This window comes from Scyliorhinus torazame, chromosome 19, assembly GCF_047496885.1.
Source record: "Scyliorhinus torazame isolate Kashiwa2021f chromosome 19, sScyTor2.1, whole genome shotgun sequence".
In the NCBI taxonomy this organism is placed as follows: Eukaryota; Metazoa; Chordata; class Chondrichthyes; order Carcharhiniformes; family Scyliorhinidae; genus Scyliorhinus; species Scyliorhinus torazame.
The window spans coordinates 32,062,306-32,089,910 of NC_092725.1; the positions used below are offsets into that span (position 1 = coordinate 32,062,306).

Below are 27,605 nucleotides of genomic sequence, written 5' to 3' on the forward strand. Positions count from 1 at the left end.
GTGTTGAGGGGGGTTGGGGGGTTGAGGAGGGGAGTTGAGGGGGTTGTGGGGGGTGAGGGGGGGTTGAGGGGGGGGCTGAGGGGGGGGGTTGAGGGGGAGGGCTGTGGGGGGGTTGAGGGGGGTTGGGGGTGGGTTGGGGGGGGTTGAAGGCAGATTGAGGGGGGAGGTTGACGGGGTTGGGGGGGGCTGAGGGTAGGTTGAGGGGGGTTGAGGGGGGGGGTTGAGGGGGGCGGGTTGAGGGGGGAGGTCGAGGGGGGGATGGGTGGGGGTGGTTGGGGGGGTTGAGGGGGGAGTTGAGGGTGGGTTGGGGGCGGGGGTTGACGGGGGGTTGGGGGGTTGGTTGGGGGGGTTGAGGTGGTGGGTTTGAGGGGGGGTTGAGGGGGTTGCATGAGGAGGGGGTTGAGGGGGGGTTGGGGGGGGGTTTTGGGGGGTTGAGGGGTTTGAGGGAGGGGTTGGGGGGGTTGAGGGGGTGGGTTGAGGTTGGTTGGGGGGTTGAGGGGGATTGAAGGTGGGTTTGAGGGGGGGTTGAGGGGGGGTTGGGGGGTTAGTTGGGGGTTAGTTGGGGGGGATGGAGGGGTTGGGGGGGGGTTGAGGGTTGGGGGGTTGAGGGTTGGGGGAGTTGAGGGTTGGGGGGGGTGAGGGTTGGGGGGGGTTGAGGGTTGGGGGGGTTGAGGGTTGGGGGGGTTGAGGGTTGGGGGGTTGAGGGTTGGGGGGGTTGTGGGTTGGGGGGGTTGAGGGTTGGGGGGGTTGAGGGTTGGGGGGGGTTGAGGGTTGGGGGGATTGAGGGTTGGGGGGTTTGAGGGTTGGGGGGTTGAGGGTTGGGGGGTTGTGGGTTAGGGGGTTGAGGGTTGGGGGGCGTTGAGGGGTTGGGGGGGTTGAGGGGGGGTTTGAGTGGGGGGTTGAGTGGGGGGTTGAGTGGGGGGATGAGGGGGTCTTGAGGGGGGAGGTTGAGGGGGGGCTTGAGGGGGGGCTTGAGGGGGGGGGCGGTTGAGGGGGGGTTGAGGGGGGCGAGTTGAGGGGGGTTTGAGTGGGGCGGGGGTTGAGGGGGGTTTGAGGGGGTCGGGTTGCGGGGGGTTGAGGGGGGGTTGAGAGGGGGGGTTAAGGGGGGGGGGTAAGAGGGGGGTTAAGAGGGGGGGTTAAGAGGGGGGGGTTAAGAGGGGGGTTAAGGGGGGGTTAAGGGGGGGGTAGGAGGTGGGGTTAAGAGGTGGGGTTAAGAGGTGGGGTTAAGAGGTGGGGTTAAGAGGGGGGGGTTAAAAGGGGGGTTAAGGGGGGGTTAAGGGGGGGGGTAGGAGGTGGGGTTAAGAGGTGGTTTAAGAGGGGGGGTTAAGAGGAGGGGTTAAGAGGGGGGTTAAGAGGGGGTTGGGTTAAGAGGGGGGTTAAGAGGGGGGGTAGTAAGAGGGGGGTTAAGAGGGGGGGTTAAGAGGGGGGGTTAAGTAGGGGTGGTTAAGAGGGGGGTTTAGAGGGGGGTTTTGTAGAGGGGGGTTATGAGGGTGTGAGAGGGGGGTTTTGAGAGGGGGGGGTGGAGGGGGGGTTGGGGGGTTAAGAGGGGGGGTTAAGAGGGGGGGTTAAGAGGGGGGGTTAAGAGGGGGGGTTTGAGAGGGGGGGTTTGAGAGGGGGGGTTTGAGAGGGGGGGTTGAGAGGGGGGGTTGAGAGGGGGGGTTGAGAGGGGGGGTTGAGAGGGGGGGTTGAGAGGGGGGGTTGAGAGGGGGGGGTTGAGAGGGGGGGTTGAGAGGGGGGGGTTGAGAGGGGGGGGGTTGAGGGGCGGGGGTTGAGGGGCGGGGGTTGAGGGGCGGGGGTTGAGGGGCGGGGGTTGAGAGGGGGGGTTGAGAGGGGGGTTTGAGAGGGGGGTTTGAGAGGGGGGTTTGAGAGGGGGGTTTGAGGGGGGTTGTGGGGGGGGCTGAGCGGGAGGGCTGAGGGGGGGTTGAGGGGGGGTTGAGGGGGGGGTTGAGGGGGGTTGAGGGGGGGTTGAGATGGGGGTTGAGGGGAGGTTGAGGGGGGTTGAGGGGGGTTGAGGGCAGGGTTGAGGGGGGTTGAGGGGGGGTTTGAGGTTGAGGGGGGTTGAGGGAGGGTTGAGGAGGGAGGGTTGAGGAGGGGGGTTGAGGAGGGGGGTTGAGGAGGGGGGGTTGAGGAGGGGGGTTGAGGAGGGGGGTTGTGGAGGGGGGGTTGAGGAGGGGGGGTTGAGGAGGGATGTTGAGGAGGGGGGTTGAGGAGGGGGGTTGAGGAGGGGGGTTGAGGAGGGGGGTTGAGGAGGGGGGTTGAGGTGGGGGGATGAGGAGGGGGGTTGAGGAGGGGGGTTGAGGAGGGGGTGTTGAGGAGGGGGGTGTTGAGGAGGGGGGTGTTGAGGGGGGTGTTGAGGAGGGGGGGGGGTTGAGGAGGTGGGGGTTGAGGAGGGGGGGTTGAGGAGGGGGGGTTGAGGAGGGGGGGTTGAGGAGGGGGGGTTGAGGGGGGGTTGAGGGGGGGGGTTGAGGATGGGGGGTTGAGGATGGGGGGCTTGAGGATGGGGGGGTTGAGGATGGGGGGGGTTGAGGAAGGGGGGTTGAGGAGGGTGGGGTTGAGGAGGGTGGGTTGAGGAGGGTGGGTTGAGGAGGGTGAGTTGAGGAGGGGGGTTGAGGAGGGGGGTTGAGGAGGGGGGGTTGAGGAGGGGGGTTGAGGAGGGGGTTGAGGAGGGGTTGAGGAGGGGGTTGGAGGAGGGGGGTTGAGGAGGGGGGTTGAGGAGGGGGGTTGAGGAGGGGGGTTGAGGAGGGGGGTTGAGGAGGGGGGTTGAGGAGGGGGGTTGAGGAGGGGGGTTGAGGAGGGGGGGTTGAGGAGGGGGGTTGAGGAGGGGGGTTGAGGAGGGGGGGTTGAGGAGGGGGGGTTGAGGAGGGGGGGTTGAGGAGGGGGGTTGAGGAGGGGGGTTGAGGAGGGGGGTTGAGGAGGGGGGTTGAGGAGGGGGGTTTGAGGAGGGGGGTTGAGGAGGGGGGAGTTGAGGAGGGGGGAGTGAGGAGGGGGGGGTTGAGGAGGGGGGGGGTTGAGGAGGGGGGTTGAGGAGGGGGGGTTGGGGAGGGGGGGGCTTGAGGGGGAGTTGAGGGTGGCGGGGAGGTGGAGGGGTGGGTGGTGGGGGGGTTGGGGTGGTTCAGGGGGGTTGCGCGGGGGGGTTGAGGGGGTGGGTTTGAAGGGGAGTTGAGGGGGTTGAGGGGGGATGAGGGTGGGTTTGAGGGGGGAGGTTGAGGGGGGGGTTGAGGGTGGGAGGTTGAGGGTGGGGGTTGAGGGGGTGGTTGAGGGTGGGGGTTGAGAGGGAGGGGTTGAGGGGGGGTTGAGGAGTGCGTAGTGGGGGTTGAGGGGGGAGGGTGAAGGGGTGGGTTGAGAGGGGGGTTTGAGGAGTGCGTAGGGGAAGGTTGAGTGGGGGGGGGTTGAAGGGGGGAGAGGTTGAGGGGGGCAGGGGGATGTTGAGGGGGAAGGGGGGCGAGGTTGAGGGGGTTGGGGGGGTGGGTTTGAAGGGGGGTTGAGCGGGGCTTGAGGGGTGCCGGGTTGAGGGGGAGGGTTGAGGGGGGTGTTGAGAGGGGGAGGTGGAGAGGGGATGGGTGGGGGGGTTGCAGGGTGGGTGGGGGGTTGGGGGGGTTGAGGGTGGGTTGGGGGGTGGTTGGGGGGGTTTGAGGGGTTGGTTGAGGGGGGGGTTGAGGGGGGGGGGGGTTGAGGGGGGTGGGTTTGAAGGTGGGGTTGAGGGGGGTGAGTGGGGGTTTAGAGGGGGAGGGTTGAGGGGGGTTGAGGGTGGAGGGTGAGGGGGGGTTGAGGGGGGGTTGAGGGGGTTGGTTGGGGGGGTTGGTTGGGGGTTGGTTGGGGGGTTTGGTTGGGGGGTTGGTTGGGGGGTTGGTTGGGGGGTTGGTTGGGGGGTTGGTTGGGGGGTTGGTTGGGGGGGGATGGAGAGGTTGGGGGGGTTGAGGGTTGGGGGGGGTTGAGGGTTGGGGGTGTTGAGGGTTGGGGGGGTTGAGGGTTGGGGGGGTTGAGGGTTGGGGGGGTTTGAGGGTTGGGGGGGTTGAGGGGTTGGGGATTGAGGGTTGGGGGTTTGAGTGGGGGGTTGAGTGGGGGGATGAGGGGGTCTTGAGGGGGAGGTTGAGGGGGGCTTGAGGGGGATGGGTTGGGGGGGTTGAGGGGGGGTTGAGGGGGCGGGGTTGAGGGGGGGTTGAGGGGGGCGGGTTGAGGGGGGTTTGAGGGGGGCGGGTTTGAGGGGGGTTTGAGGGGGTCGGGTTGAAGGGTGCTGAGGGGGGGTTGAGGGGGGGTGAAGAGGGGGGGGTTAAGGGGGGGGGTTAAGAGGGGGGGGTTAAGAGGTGGGGTTAACAGGTGGGGTTAAGAGGGGGGGTTAAGAGGGGGGGTTAAGAGGGGGGGTTAAGAGGGGGGGTTAAGAGGGGGGGTTAAGAGGGGGGGTTAAGAGGGGGGGTTAAGAGGGGAGGTTAAGAGGGGAGGTTAAGAGGGGGGGTTAAGAGGGGGGTTAAGAGGGGGGGGTTAAGAGGGGGGGGTTAAGGGGGGGGGTTAAGAGGGGGGGGTTAAGAGGGGGGGGTTAAGAGGGGGGGTTAAGAGGGGGGGTAAGAGGGGGGGGTTAAGAGGGGGGGTTAAGAGGGGGGGTTTAAGAGGGGGGGGTTAGGGGGGGGTTAAGAGGGGGGGGTTCAGAGAGGGTGGGTTAAGAGGGGGGGGTTAGGAGGGGGGGTTAAGAGGGTGGGGGTTGTGAGGCGGGGGGTTGAGAGGGGGAGTTGAGAGGGGGGGTTGAGAGGGGGGGTTGAGAGGGGGGGGTTGAGAGGGGGGGTTGAGAGGGGGGGTTGAGAGGGGGGGTTGAGAGGGGGGGGTTGAGAGGGGGGGTTGAGAGGGGGGGTTGAGAGGGGGGGTTGAGAGGGGGGGTTGAGAGGGGGGGTTGAGAGGGGGGGTTGAGAGGGGGGGGTTGAGAGGGGGGTTTGAGAGGGGGGGTTTTGAGGGGGGGATTGAGAGGGGGGGGGTTGAGAGGGGGGGTTGAGAGGGGGGGGTTGAGAGGGGGGTTGAGAGGGGGGGTTGAGAGGGGGGTTGGGGGTTTGAGGAGGGAGTTGAGGGGGGTTGTGGGGGGGCTGAGGCGGAGGGCTGAGCGGGGGGTTGAGGGGGGGTTTGAGGAGGGGGTTGGGGGGGTTGAGGGGAGGGTTGAGTGGAGGTTGAGGGGGGTTGAGGGGGGGTTGAAGTGAGGGGGGTTGAGGGAGTGGTTGAGGAGGGGGGGGTTGAGGAGGGGGGGTTGAGGAGGGGGGGGTTGAGGAGGGGGGGGTTGAGGAGGGGGGGGTTGAGGAGGGGGGGGTTGAGGAGGGGGGTTGAGGAGGGGGGTTGAGGAGGGGGGTTGAGGAGGGGGGGGTTGAGGAGGGGGGGTTGAGGAGAGGGGGTTGAGGAGGGGGGGTTGAGGAGGGAGGGTTGAGGAGGGGGGGTTGAGGAGGGGGGGTTGAGGAGGGGGGGTTGAGGAGGGGGGTTGAGGAGGGGGGGTTGAGGAGGGGGGGTTGAGGAGGGGGGGTTGAGGAGGGGGGGTTGAGGAGGGGGGGTTGAGGAGGGGGGCTGAGGAGGGGGGGTTGAGGAGGGGGGGTTGAGGAGGGGGCGTTGAGGAGGGGGGTTGAGGAGGGGGGTTGAGGAGGGGGGTTGAGGAGGGGGGTTGTGGAGGGGGGGTTGAGGAGGGGGGGTTGAGGAGGGGGGTTGAGGAGGGGGGGTTGAGGAGAGGGGGGATGAGGAGGGGGGTGGTTGAGTGGGGTTTGAGGGGGGGTTTGAGGGGGGGTTTGGGGGGGGTTTGAGGGGGGGGGTTGAGGGGGGGTTTGAGGGGGTAGGTTTGAGGGGGTGGGTTTTGAGGGGGTGGGTTTGAGGGGGTGGGTTTGAGGAGGGGGCGTTGAGGAGGGGGCGTTGAGGAGGGGGCGTTGAGGAGGGGCGTTGAGGAGGGGGGGTTTGAGGGGGGGTTTGAGGGGGGGTTTGAGGGGGGGGTTGGGGGGGTTGAGGGGGGTTTGAGGGGGAGGGGGGGGGTTTGGGGGGGTTTGAGGGGGGTTTTGAGGGGGTTGGGGGGTTTTGAGGGGGGTGGGGGGGTTTGAGGGGGTGGGGGGGTTTGAGGGGGGTGGGGGGGTTTGAGGGGGGTGGGGGGGTTTGAGGGGGGTGGGGGGGTTTGAGGGGGGTGGGGGGGTTTGAGGGGGGGTGGGGGGGTTTGAGGGGGGTGGGGGGGGTTGACGGGGGGTTGGGGGGGGTTTGAGGGGGTTTGAGGGGGGGTTTGAGGGGGGTTTGGGGGGGTTTGGGGGGGTTTGAGGGGGGGTTTGAGGGGGGCGTTTGAGGGGGAGGGTTTGAGGGGGGTTTGAGGGGGGGTTGAGGGGGGTTTGAGGGGGGTTTGAGGGGGGGTTTGAGGGGGGGTTTGAGGGGGGGGTTTGAGGGGGGGTTTGAGGGGGGTTTGAGGGGGGGTTTTGACGGGGGTTTGACGGGGGTTTGAGGGGGCGGTTGAGGGGGGGGTTTGAGGGGGGGTTTGAGGGGGGGTTTGAGGGGGGGTTTGAGGGGTGGGTTTGAGGGGGGGGTTTGAGGGGGGGGTTTTGAGGGGGGGGTTTGAGGGGGGTTTGAGGGGGGGTTTGAGGGGGGGTTTGAGGGGGGGTTTGAGGGGGGGTTTGAGGGGGGTTTGAGGGGGGTTTGAGGGGGGGTTTGAGGGGGGTTTGAGGGGGGTTTGAGGGGGGTTTGAGGGGGGGTTTGAGCGGGGGTCTGAGCGGGGGGTTTGAGCGGGGGTTTGAGCGGGGGGTTTGAGAGGGGGTTTGAGCGGGGGGGTTTGGGGTGTCGTTTGAGGGGTTGGTTGGGGGGTTGAGGGGGGGTTGAGGGGGGGTTGGGGGTGTTGAGGGGGGGGTGGGGGGGGTTGGGGGGGGGTTGAGGTTGGGGGGGTTGAGGGGGGGTTGAGGCGGGGGGTTGGGGGGGTTGAGGCGGGGGGTTGAGGGGGGGGTTGGGGGGGTTGCGGGGGGGTTGGGGGGGTTTGGGGGGGGTTGGGGGGTTGAGGGGGGGGGTTGGGGGGGGTTGAGGGGGGGGTTGAGGGGGGGTTGGGTGGTTGAGGGGGGGTTGGGGGGGGGTTGGGGGGGTTGAGGGGGGGGGGTTTGAAGGTGGGGTTGAGGGGGGTGAGTGGGGGTTTTGAGGGGGAGGGTTGAGGGGGTTGGGGGTGGAGGGTGGAGGGGGGGTTGAGGGGGGGTTGAGGGGTTGGTTGGGGGGTTGGTTGGGGGGTTGGTTGGGGGGGATGGAGGGGTTGGGGGGGTTGAGGGTTGGGGGGGGTTGAGGGTTGGGGGGGGTTGAGGGTTGGGGGGTTGAGGGGGTTGAGGGTTGGGGGGGTTGAGGGTTGGGGTTGAGTGGGGTGTTGAGTGGGGGGATGAGGGGGGTCTTGAGGGGGGAGGTTGAGGGGGGGCTTGAGGGGGATGGTTGGGGGGGGTTGAGGGGGGGTTGAGGGGGCGGGTTGAGGGGGGTTTGAGGGGTGCGGGTTGAGGGGGGTTTGAGGGGGTCGGGTTGAGAGGGGGGGTTGAGAGGGGGGGTTGAGAGGGGGGGTTGAGAGGGGGGTTTGAGAGGGGGGTTTGAGAGGGGGGGTTGAGAGGGTGGGGTTGAGAGGGGGGGGTTGAGAGGGGGGGGTTGAGAGGGGGGGTTTGAGAGGGGGGGTTGAGAGGGGGGGTTGAGAGGGGGGGTTGAGAGGGGGGTTGAGAGGGGGGTTGGGGGTTTGAGGAGGGAGTTGAGGGGGGTTGTGGGGGGGCTGAGGGGGAGGGCTGAGCAGGGGGTTGAGGGGGGGGGTTGAGGGGGGTTTGAGGAGGGGTTTGAGGAGGGGGTTGGGGGGGGTTGAGGGGAGGGTTGAGCGGAGGTCGAGGGGGGGTTTGAAGTTGAGGGGGGTTGAGGGAGGGTTGAGGAGGGAGGGTTGAGGAGGGGGGGGTTGAGGAGGGGGGGTTGAGGAGGGGGGGGTTGAGGAGGGGGGTTGAGGAGGGGGGGTTGAGGAGGGGGGGGTTGAGGAGGGAGGGTTGAGGAGGAGGGTTGAGGAGGGAGGGTTGAGGAGGGGGGTTGAGGAGGGGGGGTTGAGGAGGGGGGTTGAGGAGGGGGGTTGAGGAGGGGGTTGAGGAGGGGGGTTGAGGGAGGGGGGTTGAGGAGGGGGGTTGAGGAGGGGGGGTGAGGAGGGGGGTTGTGGAGGGGGGGGTTGAGGAGGGGGGGTTGAGGAGGGGGGGTTGAGAAGGGGGGGTTGAGGAGGGGGGGTTGAGGAGAGGGGGGTTGAGGAGGGGGGTGGTGTGAAGGGGGTTGTGAGGGTGGGGGGGAGGGGTGGGTGGGGGGGGGGGTTGGGGGGGGGTTGATGTGGGGTTTGAGGGGGGGTTTGAGGGGGGGGTGAGGTTTGGGGGGGGTTTGAGGGGGGGTGGTGAGGGGTGGTGTGAGGGGGGTGGGTGTGAGGGGGTGGTTGAGGCGGGTGCGTGAGGAGGGGGGGGTTTAGGGGGGGGTTTGTGGGGGGGGTTTGAGGGGGGGGTTGGAGGGGGGGTTGAGGGGGGGTAGGGGGGGTAGGGGGGGGTTTGAGGGGGGTTGTGTGGGGGGGGTGAGGGGGGCGGGGGGGTTGAGGGGGTTTGAGGGGGGGTGGGGGGTGAGGGGGTGGGGGGGGTGGGGTGGGGGGGGTGAGGGGGTGGGGGGAGGGGGCTTTGAGGGGGGGGCTTTGAGGGGGGGTTTGAGGGGGGTGGGGGGGTTTGAGGGGGCGGGTGGGTTTGAGGGGGGTGGGGGGGTTTGAGGGGGGTGGGGGGATTTGGGGGGGTGTGGGGGGGTTTGAGGGGGGTGGGGGGGTTTGAGGGGATGGGGGGGTTTGTGGGGGGGGTTGGGGGGGTTTGAGGGGGGGTTTGAGGGGGGGCTGAGGGGGGGGTTGTGGAGGGGGGGTTGAGGAGGGGGGGTTGAGGAGGGGGGGTTGAGAAGGGGGGGTTGAGGAGGGGGGGTTGAGGAGAGGGGGGTTGAGGAGGGGGGTGGTTGAAGGGGGTTGAGGGTGGGGGGGAGGGGTGGGTGGGGGGGGGTTGGGGGGTTGAGTGGGGTTTGAGGGGGGGGTTTGAGGGGGGGGGTTTGGGGAGGGTTTGAGGGGGGGTTTTGAGGGGGGGTTTGAGGGGGTAGGTTTGAGGGGGTGGGTTTGAGGGGGTGGGTTTGAGGAGGGGGCGTTGAGGAGGGGGGGTTGAGGAGGGGGGTTTGAGGGGGGGTTTGAGGGGGGGTTTGAGGGGGGGTTTGAGGGGGGGTTTAAGGGGGGGTTTAAGGGGGGGTTTGAGGGGGGGGTTTGAGGGGGGGTTTGAGGGGGGCGGGGGGGTTTGAGGGGGGTTTTGATTGGGGGGTTGAGGGGAGGGGGTTTGAGGGGGGGTTGGGGGGGGTTTGAGGGGGAGGGGGGTTTTGGGGAGGTTTGAGGGGGCTTTGAGGGGGGGGCTTTGAGGGGGGGTTTGAGGGGGGTGGGGGGGTTTGAGGGGGCGGGTGGGTTTGAGGGGGGTGGGGGGGTTTGAGGGGGGTGGGGGGATTTGGGGGGGTGTGGGGGGGTTTGAGGGGGGTGGGGGGGTTTGAGGGGATGGGGGGGTTTGTGGGGGGGGTTGGGGGGGTTTGAGGGGGGGTTTGAGGGGGGGCTGAGGGGGGGGTTGAGGGGGGGGTTTGAGGGGGGCTTTGGGGGGGTTTGAGGGGGGGTTTGGGGGGGTGTGAGGGGGGCGTTTGAGGGGGAGGGTTTGAGGGAGGGGGTTTGAGTGGGGGGGTTTGAGCGGGGGGGTTTGAGCGGGGGGGTTTGAGCGGGGGGGTTTGAGCGGGGGGGTTTGAGCGGGGGGGTTTGAGCGGGGGGGTTTGAGCGGGGGGGCTTGAGCGGGGGGGCTTGAGCGGGGGGGCTTGAGCGGGGGGGTTTGAGGGGGGGGTTTGAGGGGGTTGGGGGGGTTGAGGGGGGGGTTGGCGGGGTTGACGGGGGTGTTGGGGGGGTTGAGGGGGGGTGGTTGAGGTTGGGGGGGTTGAGGGGGGGGTTGGGGGGGTTGAGGCGGGGGGTTGAGGCGGGGGGTTGAGGGGGGGGTTGGGGGGGGTTGAGGCGGGGGGTTGAGGGGGGGGTTGGGGGGGTTGAGGGGGGGTTGGGGGGGTTGAGAGGGGGTTGGGGGGGTTGAGGGTGGGGGGGTTGGGGGGGTTGAGGGGGGTTGGGGGGTTGAGGGGAGTTGAAGCGGGGGTTGGGGGGTTGAGGGGGGGTTGGGGGGGTTGAGGGGGGGGTTGGGGGTTGAGGGGGGTGGGTTTGAAGGTGGGGTTGAGGGGGGTGAGTGGGGGTTTTGAGGGGGAGGGTTGAGGGGGGTAGAGGGTGAGGGGGGTTGAGGGGTGGTTGATGGGTTGGTTGGGGGGTTGGTTGGGGGGTTGGTTGGGGGGTTGGTTGGGGGGTTGGTTGGGGGGTTGGTTGGGGGGTTGGTTGGGGGGGGATGGAGGGGTTGGGGGGGGTTGAGGGTTGGGGGGGTTGAGGGTTGGGGGGGTTGAGGGTTGGGGGGGGTTGAGGGTTGGGGGGGTTGAGTGGGGGGATGAGGGGGTCTTGAGGGGGAGGTTGAGGGGGGGCTTGAGGGGGATGGGTTGGGGGGGAGTTGAGGGGGGGGTTGAGGGGGTGGGTTGAGGGGGGTTTGAGGGGGGCGGGTTGAGGGGGGTTTGAAGGGGTCGGGTTGAAGGGTGTTGAGGGGGGTGTTGAGGGGGGTTAAGAGGGGGGGTTAAGGGGGGGTTAAGAGGGGGGGGTTAAGAGGTGGGGTTAAGAGGTGGGGTTAAGAGGTGGGGTTAAGAAGGGGGGGTTAAGAAGGGGGGGTTAAGAGGGGGGGTTAAGAGGGGGGGTTAAGAGGGGGGTAAAAGAGGGGGGGTTAAGAGGGGGGGTAAAAGAGGGGGGGGTTAAGAGGGGGGGTTAAGAGGGGGGGTTAAGAGGGGGGGTTCAGAGGGGGGTTAAGAGGGGGGGTTAAGAGGGGGGGTTAAGAGGGGGGTAAGAGGGGGGGTTAAGAGGGGGGGGTTAAGAGGGGGGGGTTAAGAGGGGGGGTTAAGAGGGTGGGGGGTTGCGAGGCGGGGGGTTGTGAGGCGGGGGGTTGTGAGGCGGGGGGTTGTGAGGCGGGGGGTTGAGAGGGGGGGTTGAGAGGGGGGGTTGAGAAGGGGGTTTGAGAGGGGGGTTTGAGAGGGGGGGGTTGAGAGGGGGGGGTTGAGAGGGGGGGGGTTGAGAGGGGGGGGTTGAGAGGGGGGGGTTGAGAGGGGGGGGTTGAGAGGGGGGGGTTGAGAGGGGGGGGTTGAGAGGGGGGTTGGGGGTTTGAGGAGGGAGTTGAGGGGGGTTGTGGGGGGGCTGAGCTGGAGGGCTGAGCGGGGGGTTGAGGGGGGGGGTTGAGGGGGGTTTGAGGAGGGGTTTGAGGAGGGGGTTGGGGGGGGTTGAGGGGAGGGTTGAGCGGAGGTTGAGGGGGGGTTGAGGGGGGTTGAGGGAGGGTTGAGGAGGGAGGGTTGAGGAGGGAGGGTTGAGGAGGAGGGTTGAGGAGGGGGGTTGAGGAGGGGGGTTGAGGAGGGGGGTTGAGGAGGGGGGTTGAGGAGGGGGGTGTTGAGGAGGGGGGGGTTGAGGAGGGGGGGGTTGAGGGGGGGGGTTGAGGAGGCGGGGGTTGAGGAGGGGGGGGGTTGAGGAGGGGGGGGTTGAGGAGGGGGGTGTTGAGGAGGGGGGGTTGAGGAGGGGGTGTTGAGGAGGGGGGGTTGAGGAGGGGGGGTTGAGGAGGGGGGGTTGAGGAGGGGGGGTTGAGGAGGGGGGTTGAGGAGGGGGGTGTTGAGGAGGGGGGGGTTGAGGAGGGGGGGGAGTTGAGGAGGGGGGGTAGTTGAGGAGGGGGGGTTGAGGAGGGAGGGTTGAGGAGGGAGGGTTGAGGAGGGGGGGTTGAGGAGGGGGGGTTGAGGAGGGGGGGTTGAGGAGGGGGGTTGAGGAGGGGTGTTGAGGAGGGGGGTTGAGGAGGGGGGGTTGAGGAGGGGGGGTTGAGGAGGGGGGGTTGAGGAGGGGGGGTTGAGGAGGGGGGGTTGAGGAGGGGGGGTTGAGGAGGTTGGGTTGAGGAGGGGGGGTTGAGGAGAGGGGGGTTGAGGAGAGGGGGGTTGAGGAGAGGGGGTTGAGGAGGGGGGTGGTTGAAGGGGGTTGAGGGTGGAGGGGAGGGGTGGGTTGGGGGGGTTGAGTGGGGTTTGAGGGGGGGTTTGAGGGGGGGTTTGGGGGGGGTTTGAGGGGGGGGTTTTGAGGGGGATTTGAGGGGGTAGGTTTGAGGGGGTGGGTTTGAGGGGGTGGGTTTGAGGAGGGGGTGTTGAGGAGGGGGGGGTTTGAGGGGGGTTTGAGGGGGGGGGTTTGAGGGGGCGGGGGGTTTGAGGGGGGTTGAGAGGGGGGGTTTGAGGGGGTGGCTTGAGGGGGGTTGAGGGGAGGGGGTTTGAGGGGGGGTTGGGGGGGGTTGAGGGGGGGGTTTGAGGGGGAGGGGGGTTTTGGGGTTTTTTTTAGGGGGGCTTTGAGGGGGGGCTTTGAGGGGGGGTTTGAGGGGGGTGGGGGGGTTTGAGGGGGTGGGGGGGTTTGAGGGGGGTGGGGGGGTTTGGGGGGGTGGGGGGGTTTGAGGGGGGTGGGGGGGTTTGAGGGGGGTGGGGGGGTTTGTGGGGGGGGGTTGAGGGGGGTTGGGGGTGTTCGAGGGGGGCTGAGGGGGGGGTTGAGGGGGGGTTTGAGGGGGGATTTGGGGGGGTTTGAGGGGTGATTTGGGGGGCTTTGAGGGGGGATTTGGGGGGGTTTGAGGGGGGCGTTTGAGGGGGAGGGTTTGAGGGGGGGTTTGGGGGGTTTTGAGGGGGGGGTTGAGGGGGGGTGAGGGGGGGGTGAGGGGGGTTTGAGGGGGGGTTTGAGGGGGGGTTTGAGGGGGGGGTTTGAGGGGGGGTTTGAGGGGGGGGTTTGAGGGGGGGCATTTGAGGGGGGGTTTGAGGGGGCGGTTGAGGGGGGGGGGTTTGAGGGGGGGTTTGAGGGGGGGTTTGATGGGGGGGTTTGAGGGGGGGTTTGAGGGGGGGTTTGAGGGGGCGGGGTTTGAGGGGGCGGGGTTTGAGAGGGGGGGTTTGAGAGGGGGGTTGGGGGTTTGAGGAGGGAGTTGAGGGGGGTTGTGGGGGGGCTGAGCTGGAGGGCTGAGCGGGGGGTTGAGGGGGGGTTGAGGGGGGTTTGAGGAGGGGTTTGAGGAGGGGGTTGGGGGGGTTGAGCGGAGGTTGAGGGGGGTTTGAAGTTGAGGGGGGTTGAGGGAGGGTTGAGGAGGGAGGGTTGAGGAGGGGGGGTTGAGAAGGGGGGTTGAGGAGGGGGGGTTGAGGAGGGGGGGTTGAGGAGGGGGGGGTTGAGGAGGGGGGGTTGAGGAGGGGGGGTTGAGGAGGGGGGGTTGAGGAGGGGGGGTTGAGGAGGGGGGGGTTGAAGAGGGGGGGGTTGAGGAGGGGGGGTTGAGGAGGGGGGGAGTTGAGGAGGGGGGGTTGAGGAGGGAGGGTTGAGGAGGGAAGGTTGAGGAGGGGGGGTTGAGGAGGGGGGGTTGAGGAGGGGGGGGTTGAGGAGGGGGGGGTTGAGGAGGGGGGGTTGAGGAGGGGGGGTTGAGGAGGGGGGGTTGAGGAGGGGGGTTTGAGGAGGGGGGTTGAGGAGGGGGGGTTGAGGAGGGGGGGTTGTGGAGGGGGGGTTGTGGAGGGGGGGTTGAGGAGGGGGGGTTGAGGAGGGGGGGTTGAGGAGGGGGGGTTGAGGAGGGGGGGTTGAGGAGGGGGGGTTGAGGAGGGGGGGTTGTGGAGGGGGGGTTGTGGAGGGGGGGTTGAGGAGAGGGGGGTTGAGGAGGGGGGGGTTGAGGAGGGGGGGTTGTGGAGGGGGGGTTGTGGAGGGGGGGTTGTGGAGGGGGGGTTGAGGAGGGGGGTTGAGGAGGGGGGGTTGTGGAGGGGGGGTTGAGGAGAGGGGGGTTGAGGAGAGGGGGGTTGAGGAGGGGGGGGTTGAGGAGGGGGGGTTGAGGAGGGGGTGGTTGAAGGGGGTTGAGGGTGGGGGGGAGGGGTGAGTTGGGGGGGTTGAGTGGGGTTTGAGGGGGGGGTTTGAGGGTGGGGTTTTGAGGGGGGGTTTGAGGGGGTAGGTTTGAGGGGGTGGGTTTGAGGGGGTGGGTTTGAGGAGGGGGTGTTGAGGAGGGGGGGTTTGAGGGGGGGTTTGAGGGGGGTTTGAGGGGGGGTTTGAGGGGGCGGGGGGGTTTGAGGGGGGTTGAGAGGGGGGGTTTGAGGGGGTGGTTTGAGGGGGGGTTGAGGGGAGGGGGTTTGAGGGGGGGTTGGGGGGTGTTGAGGGGGGGGTTTGAGGGGGAGGGGGGTTTTGGGGGGGGTTTGAGGGGGGCTTTGAGGGGGGGGCTTTGAGGGGGGGTTTGAGGGGGGTGGGGGGGTTTGAGGGGGGTGGGGGGGTTTGAGGGGGGTGGGGGGGTTTGAGGGGGGTAGGGGGGTTTGGGGGGGTGGGGGGGTTTGGGGGGGTGGGGGGGTTTGAGGGGGGTGGGGGGTTTGAGGGGGGTGGGGGGGGGTTTGTGGGGGGGTTGAGGGGGGGTAGGGGGGGGTTTGAGGGGGGGTTTGAGGGGGGCTGAGGGGGGGGTTGAGGGGGGGTTTGAGGGGGGATTTGGGGGGGTTTGAGGGGGGATTTGGGGGGGCTTGGGGGGGTTTGAGGGGGGCGTTTGAGGGGGGCGTTTGAGGGGGAGGGTTTGAGGGGGTTTGAGGGGGGGGTGAGGGGGGGTTGAGGGGGGGGTTTGAGGGGGGGGTTTGAGGGGGGGGTTTGAGGGGGGGGGTTTGAGGGGGCGGTTGAGGGGGGGGTTTGAGGGGGGGTTTGAGGGGGCGGGGTTTGAGGGGGCGGGGTTTGAGGGGGGGTTTGAGGGGGGGGTTGAGGGGGGGTTTGAGGGGGGGTTTGAGGGGGGGTTTGAGGGGGGGTTTGAGGGGGGGGTTTGAGGGGGGGGTTTGAGGGGGGGTTTGAGCGGGGGGGTTTGAGCGGGGGGGTTTGAGCGGGGGGGTTTGAGCGGGGGGGTTTGAGCGGGAGGGTTTGAGCGGGGGGGTTTGAGCGGGGGGGTTTGAGCGGGGGGGTTTGAGCGGGGGGGTTTGAGCGGGGGGGTTTGAGCGGGGAGGTTTGAGCGGGGGGGTTTGAGCGGGGGGGTTTGAGCGGGGGGGTTTGAGCGGGGGGGTTTGGGGGGGTTTGAGGGGGTTGGTTGGGGGGGTTGAGGGGGGGGGTTGGGGGGGGTTGAGGGGGGGGGTTGGGGGGGGGGGGGTTGAGGTTGGGGGGGTTGAGGCGGGGGGTTGAGGGGGTTGAGGCGGGGGGTTGAGGCGGGGGGTTGAGGGGGGTTGGGGGGGTTGAGGGGGGGGTTGGGGGGGTTGAGGGGGGGGTTGGGGGGTTGAGGGGGGGTTGGGGGGTTTGAGGGGGGGTTGGGGGGGTTGAGGGGGGGGTTGGGGGGTTTGAGGGGGGGTTGAGGGGAGGTGTTGAGGGGGGGGTTGAGGGGGGGGGTTGAGGGAGGGGTTGGGGGGTTTGAGGGGGGGGTTGAGGGGGGGGGTTGAGGGGGGGGGTTGGGGGGGGTTGAGGGGGGGGGGGTTGAGGGGGGGGTTGAGGGGGGGGGGTTGAGGGGGGGGGGTTGAGGGGGGGGGTTGAGGGGGGTGGGGTTGGGGGTGTTGAGGGGGGTGGGGTTGAGGGGGGGGTTGAGGGGTTGTTGGTGGGGTTGAGGGGGGGGTTGGTGGGGTTGAGGGGGGGTTGGTGGGGGGGGTTGGTGGGGTTGAGGGGGGGGTTGGGGGGGTTGAGGGGGAGGTTGGGGGGGTTGAGGGGGGGTTGGGGGGGTGTTGAGGGGGTGTTGAGGGGGGGTTGAGGGGGGGTTGAGGGGGGGGTTGGGGGGGGTTGAGGGGGGGTTGGGGGGGGGTTGAGGGGGAGGGTTGGGGGGGGTTGGGGGGGTTGAGGGGGGGGTTGGGGGGGTTGAGGGGGGGTTGAGGGGGGGGTTGAGGGGGGGGGGGTTGAGGGGGGGAGGGGGGGGGTTGAGGGGGGGGGTTGGGGGGGTTGGGGGGGGGTTGGGGGGGTTGGGGGGGGGGTTGGGGGGGTTGAGGGGGGGGTTGGGGGGGTTGAGGGGGGGGGTTGGGGGGGTTGAGGGGGGGGGTTGGGGGGGTTGAGGGGGGGGGGTTGGGGGGGTTGAGGGGGGGGTTGAGGGGGTTTGAGGGGGGGTTCGGGGGGTTGGGGGGGGTTCGGGGGGTTGAGGGGGGGTTCGGGGGGTTGAGGGGTGGGTTCGGGGGGTTGAGGGGGGGGGTTCGGGGGGTTGAGGGGGGGGGTTCGGGGGGTTGAGGGGGGGGGTTCGGGGGGTTGAGGGGGGGGGTTCGGGGGGTTGAGGGTGGGTTCGGGGGGGTTCGGGGGGTTGAGGGGGGGGTTCGGGGGGTTGAGGGGGGGTTCGGGGGGTTGAGGGGGGGTTGGGGGGGGTTGGGGGGGTTGAGGGGGGGGGTTGAGGGGGTTGAGGGGGGGGGTTGAGGGGGTTGAGGGGGGGGTTGGGGGGGTTGAGGGGGGGGTTGGGGGGGTTGAGGGGGGGGGTTGGGGGGGGGGTTGGGGGGGGGGTTGAGGAGGATTGAAGGGAGCTGGAGAAGAATACAGAGATAGGGATGGTTGAAGGGACCTGGAGGAAATTATAGAGGCAGGGAAGGTTGTGGAGGTTACAGAGTGAGTGACGGGTGGGGGACGGGGGTTTGAGGGCTGCAGACAGATTTGGAATCGTGGGCTGGCTGAGAGCGGGGCCTCCGATGAGTTTAACTTCATTGTGGGCGCCAGGTGGAGGTGGGGAAGGGAGACGTAACCCGACACCTGGCTGCGTGGGCGGCTCTGACCCAAGTGCAGGTCGCAGAATTGGCAGTGTGAGGAGAGGGAATTTACTGAGGCGATTCATCGACCATACCCCACCTCACCTGGCATTGTGGCCTCTGAGGAAGTTTGCAAACAGTTGCGAGGAGGAAGTGCTCCCGAGACCTGTGTGTGCCTCATTGTTCTGGAATGCGTTCAGCAATCTCCACACAAACTTCAGTATCGTTCATGTGCTGAGGAAGTGGCACTCCCCCTTCTCCCGGCCCCAACTGCGCCAGGTTGTCGATACCGCAACAGGCTCATCCCGGGCTTCCCCTCTCCTACCTGCCCCTCTCTCCCCGCGTCCACCAGCAACTCCCATTCTCCCACCCCTACCTCCGGCTGTGACTTGGACAGGAGCTTCAGCGGATTAGCACCGCCACCCGGACGGGATGAAGGGGCTGCTGGCGATGTTCCTGGCGAGCTGTGAGTGTTCCCAACTCTTCTTTTGTTTATGTATAAATTTGCCTCCTTCGCCCATCCTCACCTCCCCTAACCCAGGGGTCTTACGTCGCCTGCCATTTTCAAACCTAGCTGCGGGCAAGGGTGGCTGAGAGAGGAAAGGTAGAGAAAGATAAGTGTGTGACTAAGAGAGAGTGATAGAGATGGAATTAGATTGGGAGGGGGGAAAATGATTGTGGAGGAGTGAGAGGGGGAAGGGGGAAATGATTGTGGAGGGGGAAGGGGGAAATTATTGTGGAGGAGTGAGAGGGGGAAGGGGAAATGATTGTGGAGGGGGAAGGGGGAAATGATTGTGGAGGAGTGAGAGGGGGAAGGGGGAAATGACTGAAGGAGTGAGTGGAAGGGGGAAATGATTGTGTGAAGGAGTGAGAGGGAGAAATGATTGTGGAGGAGTGAGAGGGAAAGGGGGAAATGACTGAAGGAGTGAGGGGAAGGGGAAATGATTGTGTGAAGGAGTGAGAGGGAGAAATGATTGTGGAGGAGTGAGAGGGAAAGGGGGAAATGACTGAAGGAGTGGGGGGAAGGGGAAATGATTGTGTGAAGGAGTGAGAGGGGGAAGGGGGAAATGATTGTGGAGGGGGGAAATTATTGTGGAGGAGTGAGAGGGGGAAGGGGGAAATGATTGTGGAGGGGGGAAATGATTGTGGAGGAGTGAGAGGGGGAAGGGGGAAATGATTGTGGAGGAGTGAGAGGGGGAAGGGGGAAATGATTGTGGAGGGGGAAATGATTGTGGAGGAGTGAGAGGGGGAAGGGGGTAATGATTGTGAAGGAGTGATAGGGGGAAGGGGGAAATGATTGTGGAGGGGGGAAGTGGGAAATGATTGTGGAGGAGAGAGGGGGAAGGGGGAAATGATTGTGGAGGAGTGAGGGGAAGGGGGAAATGACTGAAGGAGTGAGGGGAAGGGGAAATGATTGTGTGAAGGAGTGAGAGGGGGAAATGATTGTGGAGGAGTGAGAGGGAAAGGGGGAAATGACTGAAGGAGTGAGGGGAAGGGGAAATGATTGTGTGAAGGAGTGAGAGGGGGAAGGGGGAAATGATTGTGGAGGGGGGAAGGGGGAAATTATTGTGGAGGTGTGAGAGGGGGAAGGGGGAAATGATTGTGGAGGGGGGAAGGGGGAAATGATTGTGGAGGAGTGAGAGGGGGAAGGGGGTAATGATTGTGGAGGAGTGAGAGGGGGAAGGGAGAAATGACTGAAGGAGTGAGGGGAAGGTGAAATGATTGTGTGAGGGAGTGAGAGGGGGAAGGGGGAAATTATTGTGGAGGAGTGAGGGGGAAGGGGGAAATGACTGAAGGAGTGAGGGGAAGGGGAAATGATTGTGTGAAGGAGTGAGAGGGAGAAATGATTGTGGAGGAGTGAGAGGGAAAGGGGGAAATGACTGAAAGAGTGGGGGGAAGGGGAAATGATTGTGTGAAGGAGTGAGAGGGGGAAGGGGGAAATGATTGTGGAGGGGGGAAATTATTGTGGAGGAGTGAGAGGGGGAAGGGGGAAATGATTGTGGAGGAGTGAGAGGGGGAAGGGGGAAATGATTGTGGAGGGGGGAAATGATTGTGGAGGAGTGAGAGGGGGAAGGGGGAAATGATTGTGGAGGAGTGAGAGGGGGAAGGGGGAAATGATTGTGGAGGGGGGAAGGGGGAAATGATTGTGGAGGAGTGAGAGGGGGAAGGGGGTAATGATTGTGGAGGAGTGAGAGGGGGAAGGGAGAAATGACAGAAGGAGTGAGGGGAAGGTGAAATGATTGTGTGAGGGAGTGAGAGGGGGAAGGGGGAAATGATTGTGGAGGAGTGAGGGGGAAGGGGGAAATGACTGAAGGAGTGAGGGGAAGGGGAAATGATTGTGTGAAGGAGTGATAGGGGGAAGGGGGAAATGATTGTGGAGGGGGGAAGTGGGAAATGATTGTGGAGGAGAGAGGGGGAAGGGGGAAATGATTGTGGAGGAGTGAGGGGAAGGGGGAAACGACTGAAGGAGTGAGGGGAAGGGGAAATGATTGTGTGAAGGAGTGAGAGGGGGAAATGATTGTGGAGGAGTGAGAGGGAAAGGGGGAAATGACTGAAGGAGTGAGGGGAATGGGAAATGATTGTGTGAAGGAGTGAGAGGGGGAAGGGGGAAATGATTGTGGAGGGGGGAAGGGGGAAATTATTGTGGAGGTGTGAGAGGGGGAAGGGGGAAATGATTGTGGAGGGGGGAAGGGGGAAATGATTGTGGAGTAGTGAGAGGGGGAAGGGAGAAATGACTGAAGGAGTGAGGGGAAGGTGAAATGATTGTGTGAGGGAGTGAGAGGGGGAAGGGGGAAATGATTGTGGAGGAGTGAGGGGGAAGGGGGAAATGACTGAAGGAGTGAGGGGAAGGGGAAATGATTGTGTGAAGGAGTGATAGGGGGAAGGGGGAAATGATTGTGGAGGGGGGAAGTGGGAAATGATTGTGGAGGAGAGAGGGGGAAGGGGGAAATGATTGTGGAGGAGTGAGGGGAAGGGGGAAATGACTGAAGGAGTGAGGGGAAGGGGAAATGATTGTGTGAAGGAGTGAGAGGGGAAGGGGGAAATGATTGTGGAGGAGTGAGAGGGGGAAGGGGGAAATGATTGTGGAGGAGTGAGGGGGAAGGGGGAAATGACTGAAGGAGTGAGTGGAAGGGGAATGATTGTGTGAAGGAGTGAGGGGAAGGGGAAATGATTGTGTGAAGGAGTGAGAGGGGAAATGATTGTGAAGGAGTGAGGGGGGGATGGTGGCCAAGATTTTGTGAAGGACAGAGAGGAAGAGAAGGGGCGGTGGAAATGATTGGAGAGAGAGAGGGAGGGAAGGTGGAAATGTATAAATCAGAGAAGGGGGGGGGGGGAGGAGGTGGAAATGTATAAAGTATACAGAGAGAAAAAGTTAAACAACAGTTTAAACATAAGGTCGACACGAGATACATGAGGAGATGGGAGGGGCAGATTTGAAACTCGGATAAAGAGGTCAGTTTTATGCAACATCTTAAAAGAATGAGAGAGACAGAGACAGAGATACAGAAACCGAGAGAGGGAGACAGAAACAGAGTCAGAGAGAGAGAGAGACATATATAGAAAATAGAAGCAGAAGGCGGCCATTCAGCCTTTAGAGCCTACCCTGCCATTCATTATGATCATAGCTGATCAAGTTCAATACCTTGATCTCTCCCTCTTCCCGCCCCCCCCCTCCCCCTCCCCCCTCCCCCACCCCCTCCCCCACATATCACTTGATCCCTTTAGCTCCAAGAGCTATATCTCATTCCTTCTTGAAATTATACAACGTTTTGGTCGTGAATTCCACAGATTCATCACTGCCTGGGTGAATAAATTTCTCCTCACCTCAGTCCTAAAAGGTTTACGCCTTATCCTCAAACTATGACCCCTAGTTCTGGACCCACCCCCACCATCTGGAACATTCTGAATCTACCCGGCCGAATGCAGGTAGGGAATATACAGTGAATGGTAGAACCCTCAAGAGTATTGAGAGTCAGAGAGATCTCAATGTACAGGTCCACAGGTCACTGAAAGGGGCAACACAGGTGGAGAAGGTAGTCAAGAAGGCATACGGCATGCTTGCCTTCATTGGCCGGGGCATTCAGTATAAGAATTGGCAAGTCATGTTGTATAGAACCTTAGTTAGGCCACACTTGGAGTCTTGTGTTCAATTCTGGTCGCCACACGACCAGAAGGATGTGGAGGCTTTAGAGAGGGTGCAGAAGAGATTTACCAGAATGTTGCCTGGTATGGAGGGCATTAGCTATGAGGAGCGGTTGAATAAACTCGGTTTGTTCTCACTGGAACGACAGAGGTTGAAGGGCGACCTGATCGAGATTTACAAAATTATGAGGGGCATAGACAGAGTGGATAGTCAGAGGCTTTTCCCCAGGGTAGAGGGGTCAATTACTAGGGGGTTTAAGGTGTGAGGGGCAAGGTTTAGAGGAGATGTACGAGGCAAGTTTTTTTACACCGAGGGTATTGGGTGCCTGGAACTCGCTACCGGAGGAGGTGGTGGAAGCAGGGACGATAGTGAAATTTAAGGGGCATCTTGACAGCTACATGAATAGGATGGGAATAGAGGGATACGGACCCAGGAAGTGTAGAAGAATGTAGTTTAGTCGGGCAGCATGGTCGGCACAGGCTTGGAGAGCCGAAGGGCCTGTTCCTGTGCTGTACATTTCTTTGCTCTAATCCTGTAAGAATTTTATAAGAGATCCCCTCTCACTCTTCTAAACTCCAATGAATATCAACTTAGTGTCTCCTCTTATGACAATCCTGCCATCCTAGAAATCAGCCTAGTAAACCTTCGCTGCACTCTCTCCATAACAAGAACATCCTTCCTCAAACAAGGACACCAAAACTGCACACACTGCTCCAGGTGTGGCCTCACCAATGCCTTAAACAGTTGGAGTCAAAGATCCCTAGTCCTATACTCAAATCCTTTCGCTATGAAGGCCAGCATACCACTGGGGAGATACTTAGGAAATCAGAAGCACAAAGGGACTTGGGCGTCCTTGTTCATGATTCTCTTAAGGTTAAAGTGCAGGTTCAGTCGGCAGTTAGGAAGGCAAATGCAATATTGGCATTCATGTCGAGAGGGCTAGAATACAAGACCAGGGATGTACTTCTGAGGCTACATAAGGCTCTGATCAGACCCCATTTGGAGTATTGTGAGCAGTTTTGGGCCCCATATCTAAGGAAGGATATGCTGGCCTTGGAAAGGGTCCAGAGGAGGTTCACAAGAATGATCCCTTGAATGAAGAGTTTGTGGTCCGAGGAACGGTTGAGGACTTTGGGTCTGTATTCGTTGGAGTTTAGAAGGATGAGGGTGGATCTTATTGAAACTTACAGGACACTGCTAGGCCTGGATAAAGTGGACGTGGAGAGGGTATTTCCACTTGTAGGAAAAACTAGAACCAGAGGACACCATCTCAGACTAAAGGGACGATCTTTTAAAACAGAGAGGAGGAGGAATTTCTTCAGCCAGAGGGTGGTGAATCTGTGGAACTCTTTGCCCATGAAGGCTGTGGAGGCCAAATCACTGAGTGTCTTTTAGAAAGAGATAGATAGGTTCTTGATTAATAAGGGGACCAGAGGTTATGGGGAGAAGGCAGGAGAATGAGGATGAGAAAAATATCAGCCATGATTGAATGGAGGAGCAGACTCGATGGGCCGAGTGACCTAATTCTGCTCTTATGCCCTATCGTCTTATTTGCCTTCTTTACTGTCTGCCTGCGTGCTTACTTTCAGTGACTGATGCACAAGGACACCAAGGTCTCGCTGATGATCCACCTCTCTCAATTTACACCCATTCAGATAATAATCTGCCTTCCTATTTTTGCTACCGAAGCGGATAACCTCACATCTATCCACATTATACTGCATCTGCCATGCATATCTCCACTCACTCAGCCTGTCCAAATCCCATTGAAGCATCTCCGCATCCTCCTCATAGTTCACCCTCTCGCCCAAAATTATGTCATCTGCAATTTAGTTCCCTTGTCCAAATCATTAATATATAATGTGAACAGTTGAGGTTTAGCACAGCTCCCTGTACTAGTGACTGCCTGACAATCAGAAAAACCTATGTGCTTTAACTTTAGATAGTAATCTGCAATGTGAGCCCTTGTTAAAAGCCTTCTGAAGCCTAAACCACATTTACCGGTTCTCCCTGGTCAACTCTACGAGTTACATCTTCAAAGAATTCCAGTAGATTTGTAAAGCATGATTTCCCTTTCAGAGAACAATACAGCACAGGAACAGGCCCTTTGGCCATCCAAGCCTGCACCGGCCACGATACCAACCTTTGCCGAAACCCTCAGCACTTCCTTGTGCCATATCCCTCTGTATACATGTCCTATCCATGTATTTGTCAAGATGCGTTTTGAACGCCGTTAATGTATCTGCTTCCACAACCTCCCCTGGCAACGCATTCCAGGCACTCACCACTGTCTGCGTAAAAAAACCTGCCTCGCACATCTCCTCTAAACTTTGCCTCATCAACCTTATACCTATGCCCCCTGGTGACGGCCCCTCCACCCTGGGAAAGAGTACCTGCCCATCCGCTCTATCCATGCCTCAACCTCCGTCTTTCTAATGAAAACACTCCAAGTCTATTCAGTCTCTCCACATAGCTAACTCCCTCCACACCAGGCAACATCCTTGTAAACCTCCTCTGCACCCTCTCCAAAGCCTCCACATCCTTCTCGTAGTGTGGCGACCAGAATTGTGCGCAATATTCCAAATGCGGCCTTACCAAGGTTCTATACACCTGCAGCATGACTTGCCAGTTTTTATACTCGATGCCCCATCCAATGAAGACAAGCATTCTGTATGCTTTCTTGACTACCTTGTCCACTCGTGTTGCCACTTTCAAAGATCTGTGGACCCGCACGCCCAGATCTCTCTGACTTTCTATATTCCTAAGTATATAAATCATAAATCCATGCTGACTTTTGTACCACTGCTTTCCAAGTACTGTGCTATGAATTCCTTGATAATGTACTCGAACAATTTTCCTCCTACCCGATGCTAGGCTCACTGGTCTATAATTCCCTGTTTTCTCCCTAACTCCCTTTTTGAATAGTGGGGTTACATTCGCTACAATCCAAACTGTAGGAACCATTCCAGAGTCCAAAGAATTTTGGAAAATGACCACCAATGGATCTACTATTTCTCGGGCCATTTCCTTACGTGTTCTAGGATGAAGATTATAAGGCCCTGGAGGTTTGTCCACCTTCAATCAATTTATCTCCCCAAAACTCTCAGCGCCGAGGACCCGGGTTCGTTCCCAGCCTCAGGTCACTGCCCATGTGGAGTTTACACATTCTCCCCATGTCTGCGTGGGTCTCGCCCCCACAACCCAAAAAGATGTGCAGAGTAGGAGAATTGGCCACATTATATTGCCCCTTAATTGGGGAAAAAAAATAATTGGATACTCTAAATTTATATATAAAACAACATTTCCCCACACTATTCTTTTTACAAATACTAATTTCCTTCAGCTCCTCGCTGAAGCTTGTGTTTCTCGGAGCTTCCGGTACATTATTCATGTCTTGGTGAAGACAGAAGCAAAGTATGAATTTAGTTCCTCAGCCATTTCTTTGTCTCCGTTATGAATTTCCCCATTTCGGACTGTAAAGGGCCTACATTTGTTTTTTCCCATCTTTTACTCTTTTCATACATATGGAAACTTTAACAGTCAGTTTTTATGTTACCTGCCAGCTTACTTTTATATTGTATTTTCTTCTTCTTAATCAATCCCTTGGTCCACCTTTGCCGAATTTTAAACTGTTCCCAATCCTCAGATCTGCTGTTTTTTCTTTCTAATTTCAATGCCTCTTCTTTGAATCTAATACTATCTCTAATTTCCCTTGTAAGTCATGGATTGGTCACAATTCCCTTTCTACTCTTGCGCCAAATATGAATAAACAACTTTTGGAGGTCCCCTATTCGTTCCTTGAATTCCTTACATCGCCTGTACATCCTTTAATAATGTTTCCCAGTCCATCACAGCCAGATCATGCCTCATACAATCACAGTTACCTTTGGTGAGGTTCAAGACCCTGGTTTCACAATCAACTACCTCACTATCCACCTTGATAAAGAATTCTATCATATTATGGTCACTCATTCCCCAAGGGTCCTCTCGCAACTAGATTGCCAACGAATCCTTTCTCATTGCACAACACCCAGCCCGAGATGACCTGTTCCCTTGTTGATTCCTCAACGTATTGGTCCAGAAAACCATCCCATATACATCATAAATTCCTCAATTGTACGGAGACTAGTTTGAGTCATCCAATCTAAATGCAGATTAAAGTGAACCATAATCACAGATGTTCTTTTACCACATGCATCTCTGATTTCCTGATGAATGCTTTTCCCAACATTATCACTGCAGTTTATTGGTCTGTAAGCCACCTGTACAAATGTTTTTTGCCCCGTGGTGTTTCTTAACTTGCCCCAGATAAATTCCACATTGTCTGTGCCAATACCTTTCCTCAATATTGTATCAATATCTATTTCAATCAACAATGCAACACCATCACCACCTTTTCCTTTCTGACAGAGATAGACAGAGATAGACAGAGATAGACAGAGATAGACAGAGATAGACAGAGATAGACAGAGATAGACAGAGATAGACAGAGAGATAGAGAGAGAGAGACTGAGGCAGAGCGAGAGTGAAAGAGAAACAGAGAAAGGGACAGAGGGAGACCAACAGAAACAGGGAGAGACACAGAATGAGAGAGAGAGAGGGATTGCGAGAGAGACAGATGGAGTGAGACAGAAACCGAGGTGTAGAGAGAAGGGGATGGAGAGAGACAGACACAGTGACGGATGGATGGAGAGAGACAGAGAGGAGAGAGACAGAAAGAGGGAGCAATTCAGAGAGACAGAAACAGACAGAGAGAGAATGCAGCAGAGGAAGAGAGACCGACCGAGAGAGAGACTCAGAGAGGGAGAGATAGAAAAAGCGAAGGCAAGACAGAGATAGGGACGTGGACGGAATGAGTCAGAGAGAGACAGTGGGAGAGATATAGACAGATGGTGAGAAGCAGAGAAAGACTCAGTGAGCTGGAGACAGAGAGAGTGAGGCTGAGGTTTAGAGAGGCATTTCCAGAGATTCGGTCCTCCCATCTGAGACAGCTGCGGGCACAGCGACCAATTGAGGAACGATGGAAATCGGGGAATGCTCAAGATGCCGGAATAGGAGAGACACAGAAATATCGGAGGGCGGTAAGAGGTTACTGAGATAGGGAGTGTTGTAGGGGCTGGAGGAGGTTACAGAGGTAGGGAGTGTTGTAGGGGCTGGAGGAGGTTACAGAGGTAGGGAGTGTTGTAGGGGCTGGAGGAGGTTTACAGAGATAGGGAGGGTTGTCGGGGCTGGAGGAGGTTACTGAGATGGGGAGTGTTGTAGGGGCTGGAGGAGGTTACAGAGATGAGGAGGGTTGTAGGAACTGGAGGAGGTTACTGAGATGGGGAGGGTTGTAGGGGCTGGAGGAGGTTACTGAGATAGAGAGGGTTGTAGGGGCTGGAGGAGGTTACTGAGATAGGGAGGGTTGTAGGGGCTGGAGGAGGTTACTGAGCTAGGGAGGGTTGTAGGGGCTGGAGGAGGTTACAGAGATGAGGAGCGGATGGAGAAGGCTTTCGAGGGCCTTGAAGACAATGGTGTGAATTTAAAATGGAGGCGTTGCGGAACCGGGAATCAGTGTGGGACGTCGAGCCGGGAGGGTGATGCGTGAATGGGATTCGTGGAGAGCTCTGATGGAGCTCGATATAAATCAGTTGCTTTTACTTCAAAGAATGTCAGGTCACAGTGATCTGGTGCTGAGTGCTCTATAAAACCTGATAAACTGGTCAAACAACTCTCCTAACAAGACAAAAACAATGGGAGGCCTTCGAGAGAGGATTCACTTTAACAACACTGGGAGCACTGTGCACATTTCTGGCCTGGTTGAGCTCAGTTGGCTGAAGAACTGGCTCGTGATGCACAGTGAAGGTCAGCAGTGGGGGTTCAATTCCCCGGCCGGCTGAGGTTACTGATGAAGGCCCTGCCTTATCAACCCTGCCCTGCGCCTGAGGTTTGCAATCCTCAGGCTGTCAGTTAACTCCCTTCCCCCAAAGGTTATGGTTATCTGAGTGTATGCCGACTTTACGACTTTTCCAACTTGAGATTCACAGAATTTACAGTGCAGAAGGAGGCCATTCGGCCCATCAAGTCTGCACCGGCTCTTGGAAAGAGCACCCTACCCAAGCCCACACCTCCACCCTATCCCCATAACCCAGTAACCCCACCCAACACTAAGGGCAATTTTGGACACTAAGGCCAATTTATCATGGCCAATCCACCTAACCTGCACATCTTTGGACTGTGGGAGGAAACCGGAGCACCCGGAGGAAACCCACGCACACACGGGGAAGATGTGCAGACTCCGCACAGACAGTGACCCAAGCCGGAATCGAACCTGGGACCCTGGAGCTGTGAAGCAATTGTGCTATCCACAATGCTACCGTGCTGCCCCAAGTTGGACCAAGAGGTCGGAATAGGAGGGACCCAAAGATATTTGGATTTCATGTACTTAATGACCTGTTCAGCTGCTTGCAGAAAAAACCTTTTCACTGTACCTTGGTACAAGTGACAAACAAAAATCCAAATCCAATGGGTGGGGGTTAATGGGTTACTGGGATAGGGTGGAGGTGTGGGCTCAGGTAGGGTGCTCTTTCCAAGGGCCGGTGCAGACTCGGTGGACTGAATGGCCTCCTTCTGCACTGTAAATGCTATGACTTGATGGAGTCAATGGATGGGAGGTAGGTTCATGTGATGGACTGGACTGCGTTCACGACTCTCTGAAGTT

The 27,605-nt window shown here is 61.1% G+C and overlaps 1 protein-coding gene across 1 annotated transcript in view; it reads left to right on the forward strand.

The window, feature by feature from the left end:
- The first annotated feature begins 16,761 nt into the window (after window positions 1-16,761).
- The window catches only part of LOC140396077 (serine protease 33-like), a 165,512-nt gene continuing 154,668 nt past the window's right edge, over window positions 16,762-27,605 (forward strand). Inside the window, exon 1 of the mRNA XM_072484179.1 lies at window positions 16,762-17,227. Within this exon, the coding sequence (XP_072340280.1) occupies window positions 17,194-17,227 (34 nt within the window). The 5' untranslated portion in view covers window positions 16,762-17,193. The remainder of the gene's footprint in view (window positions 17,228-27,605) is intronic.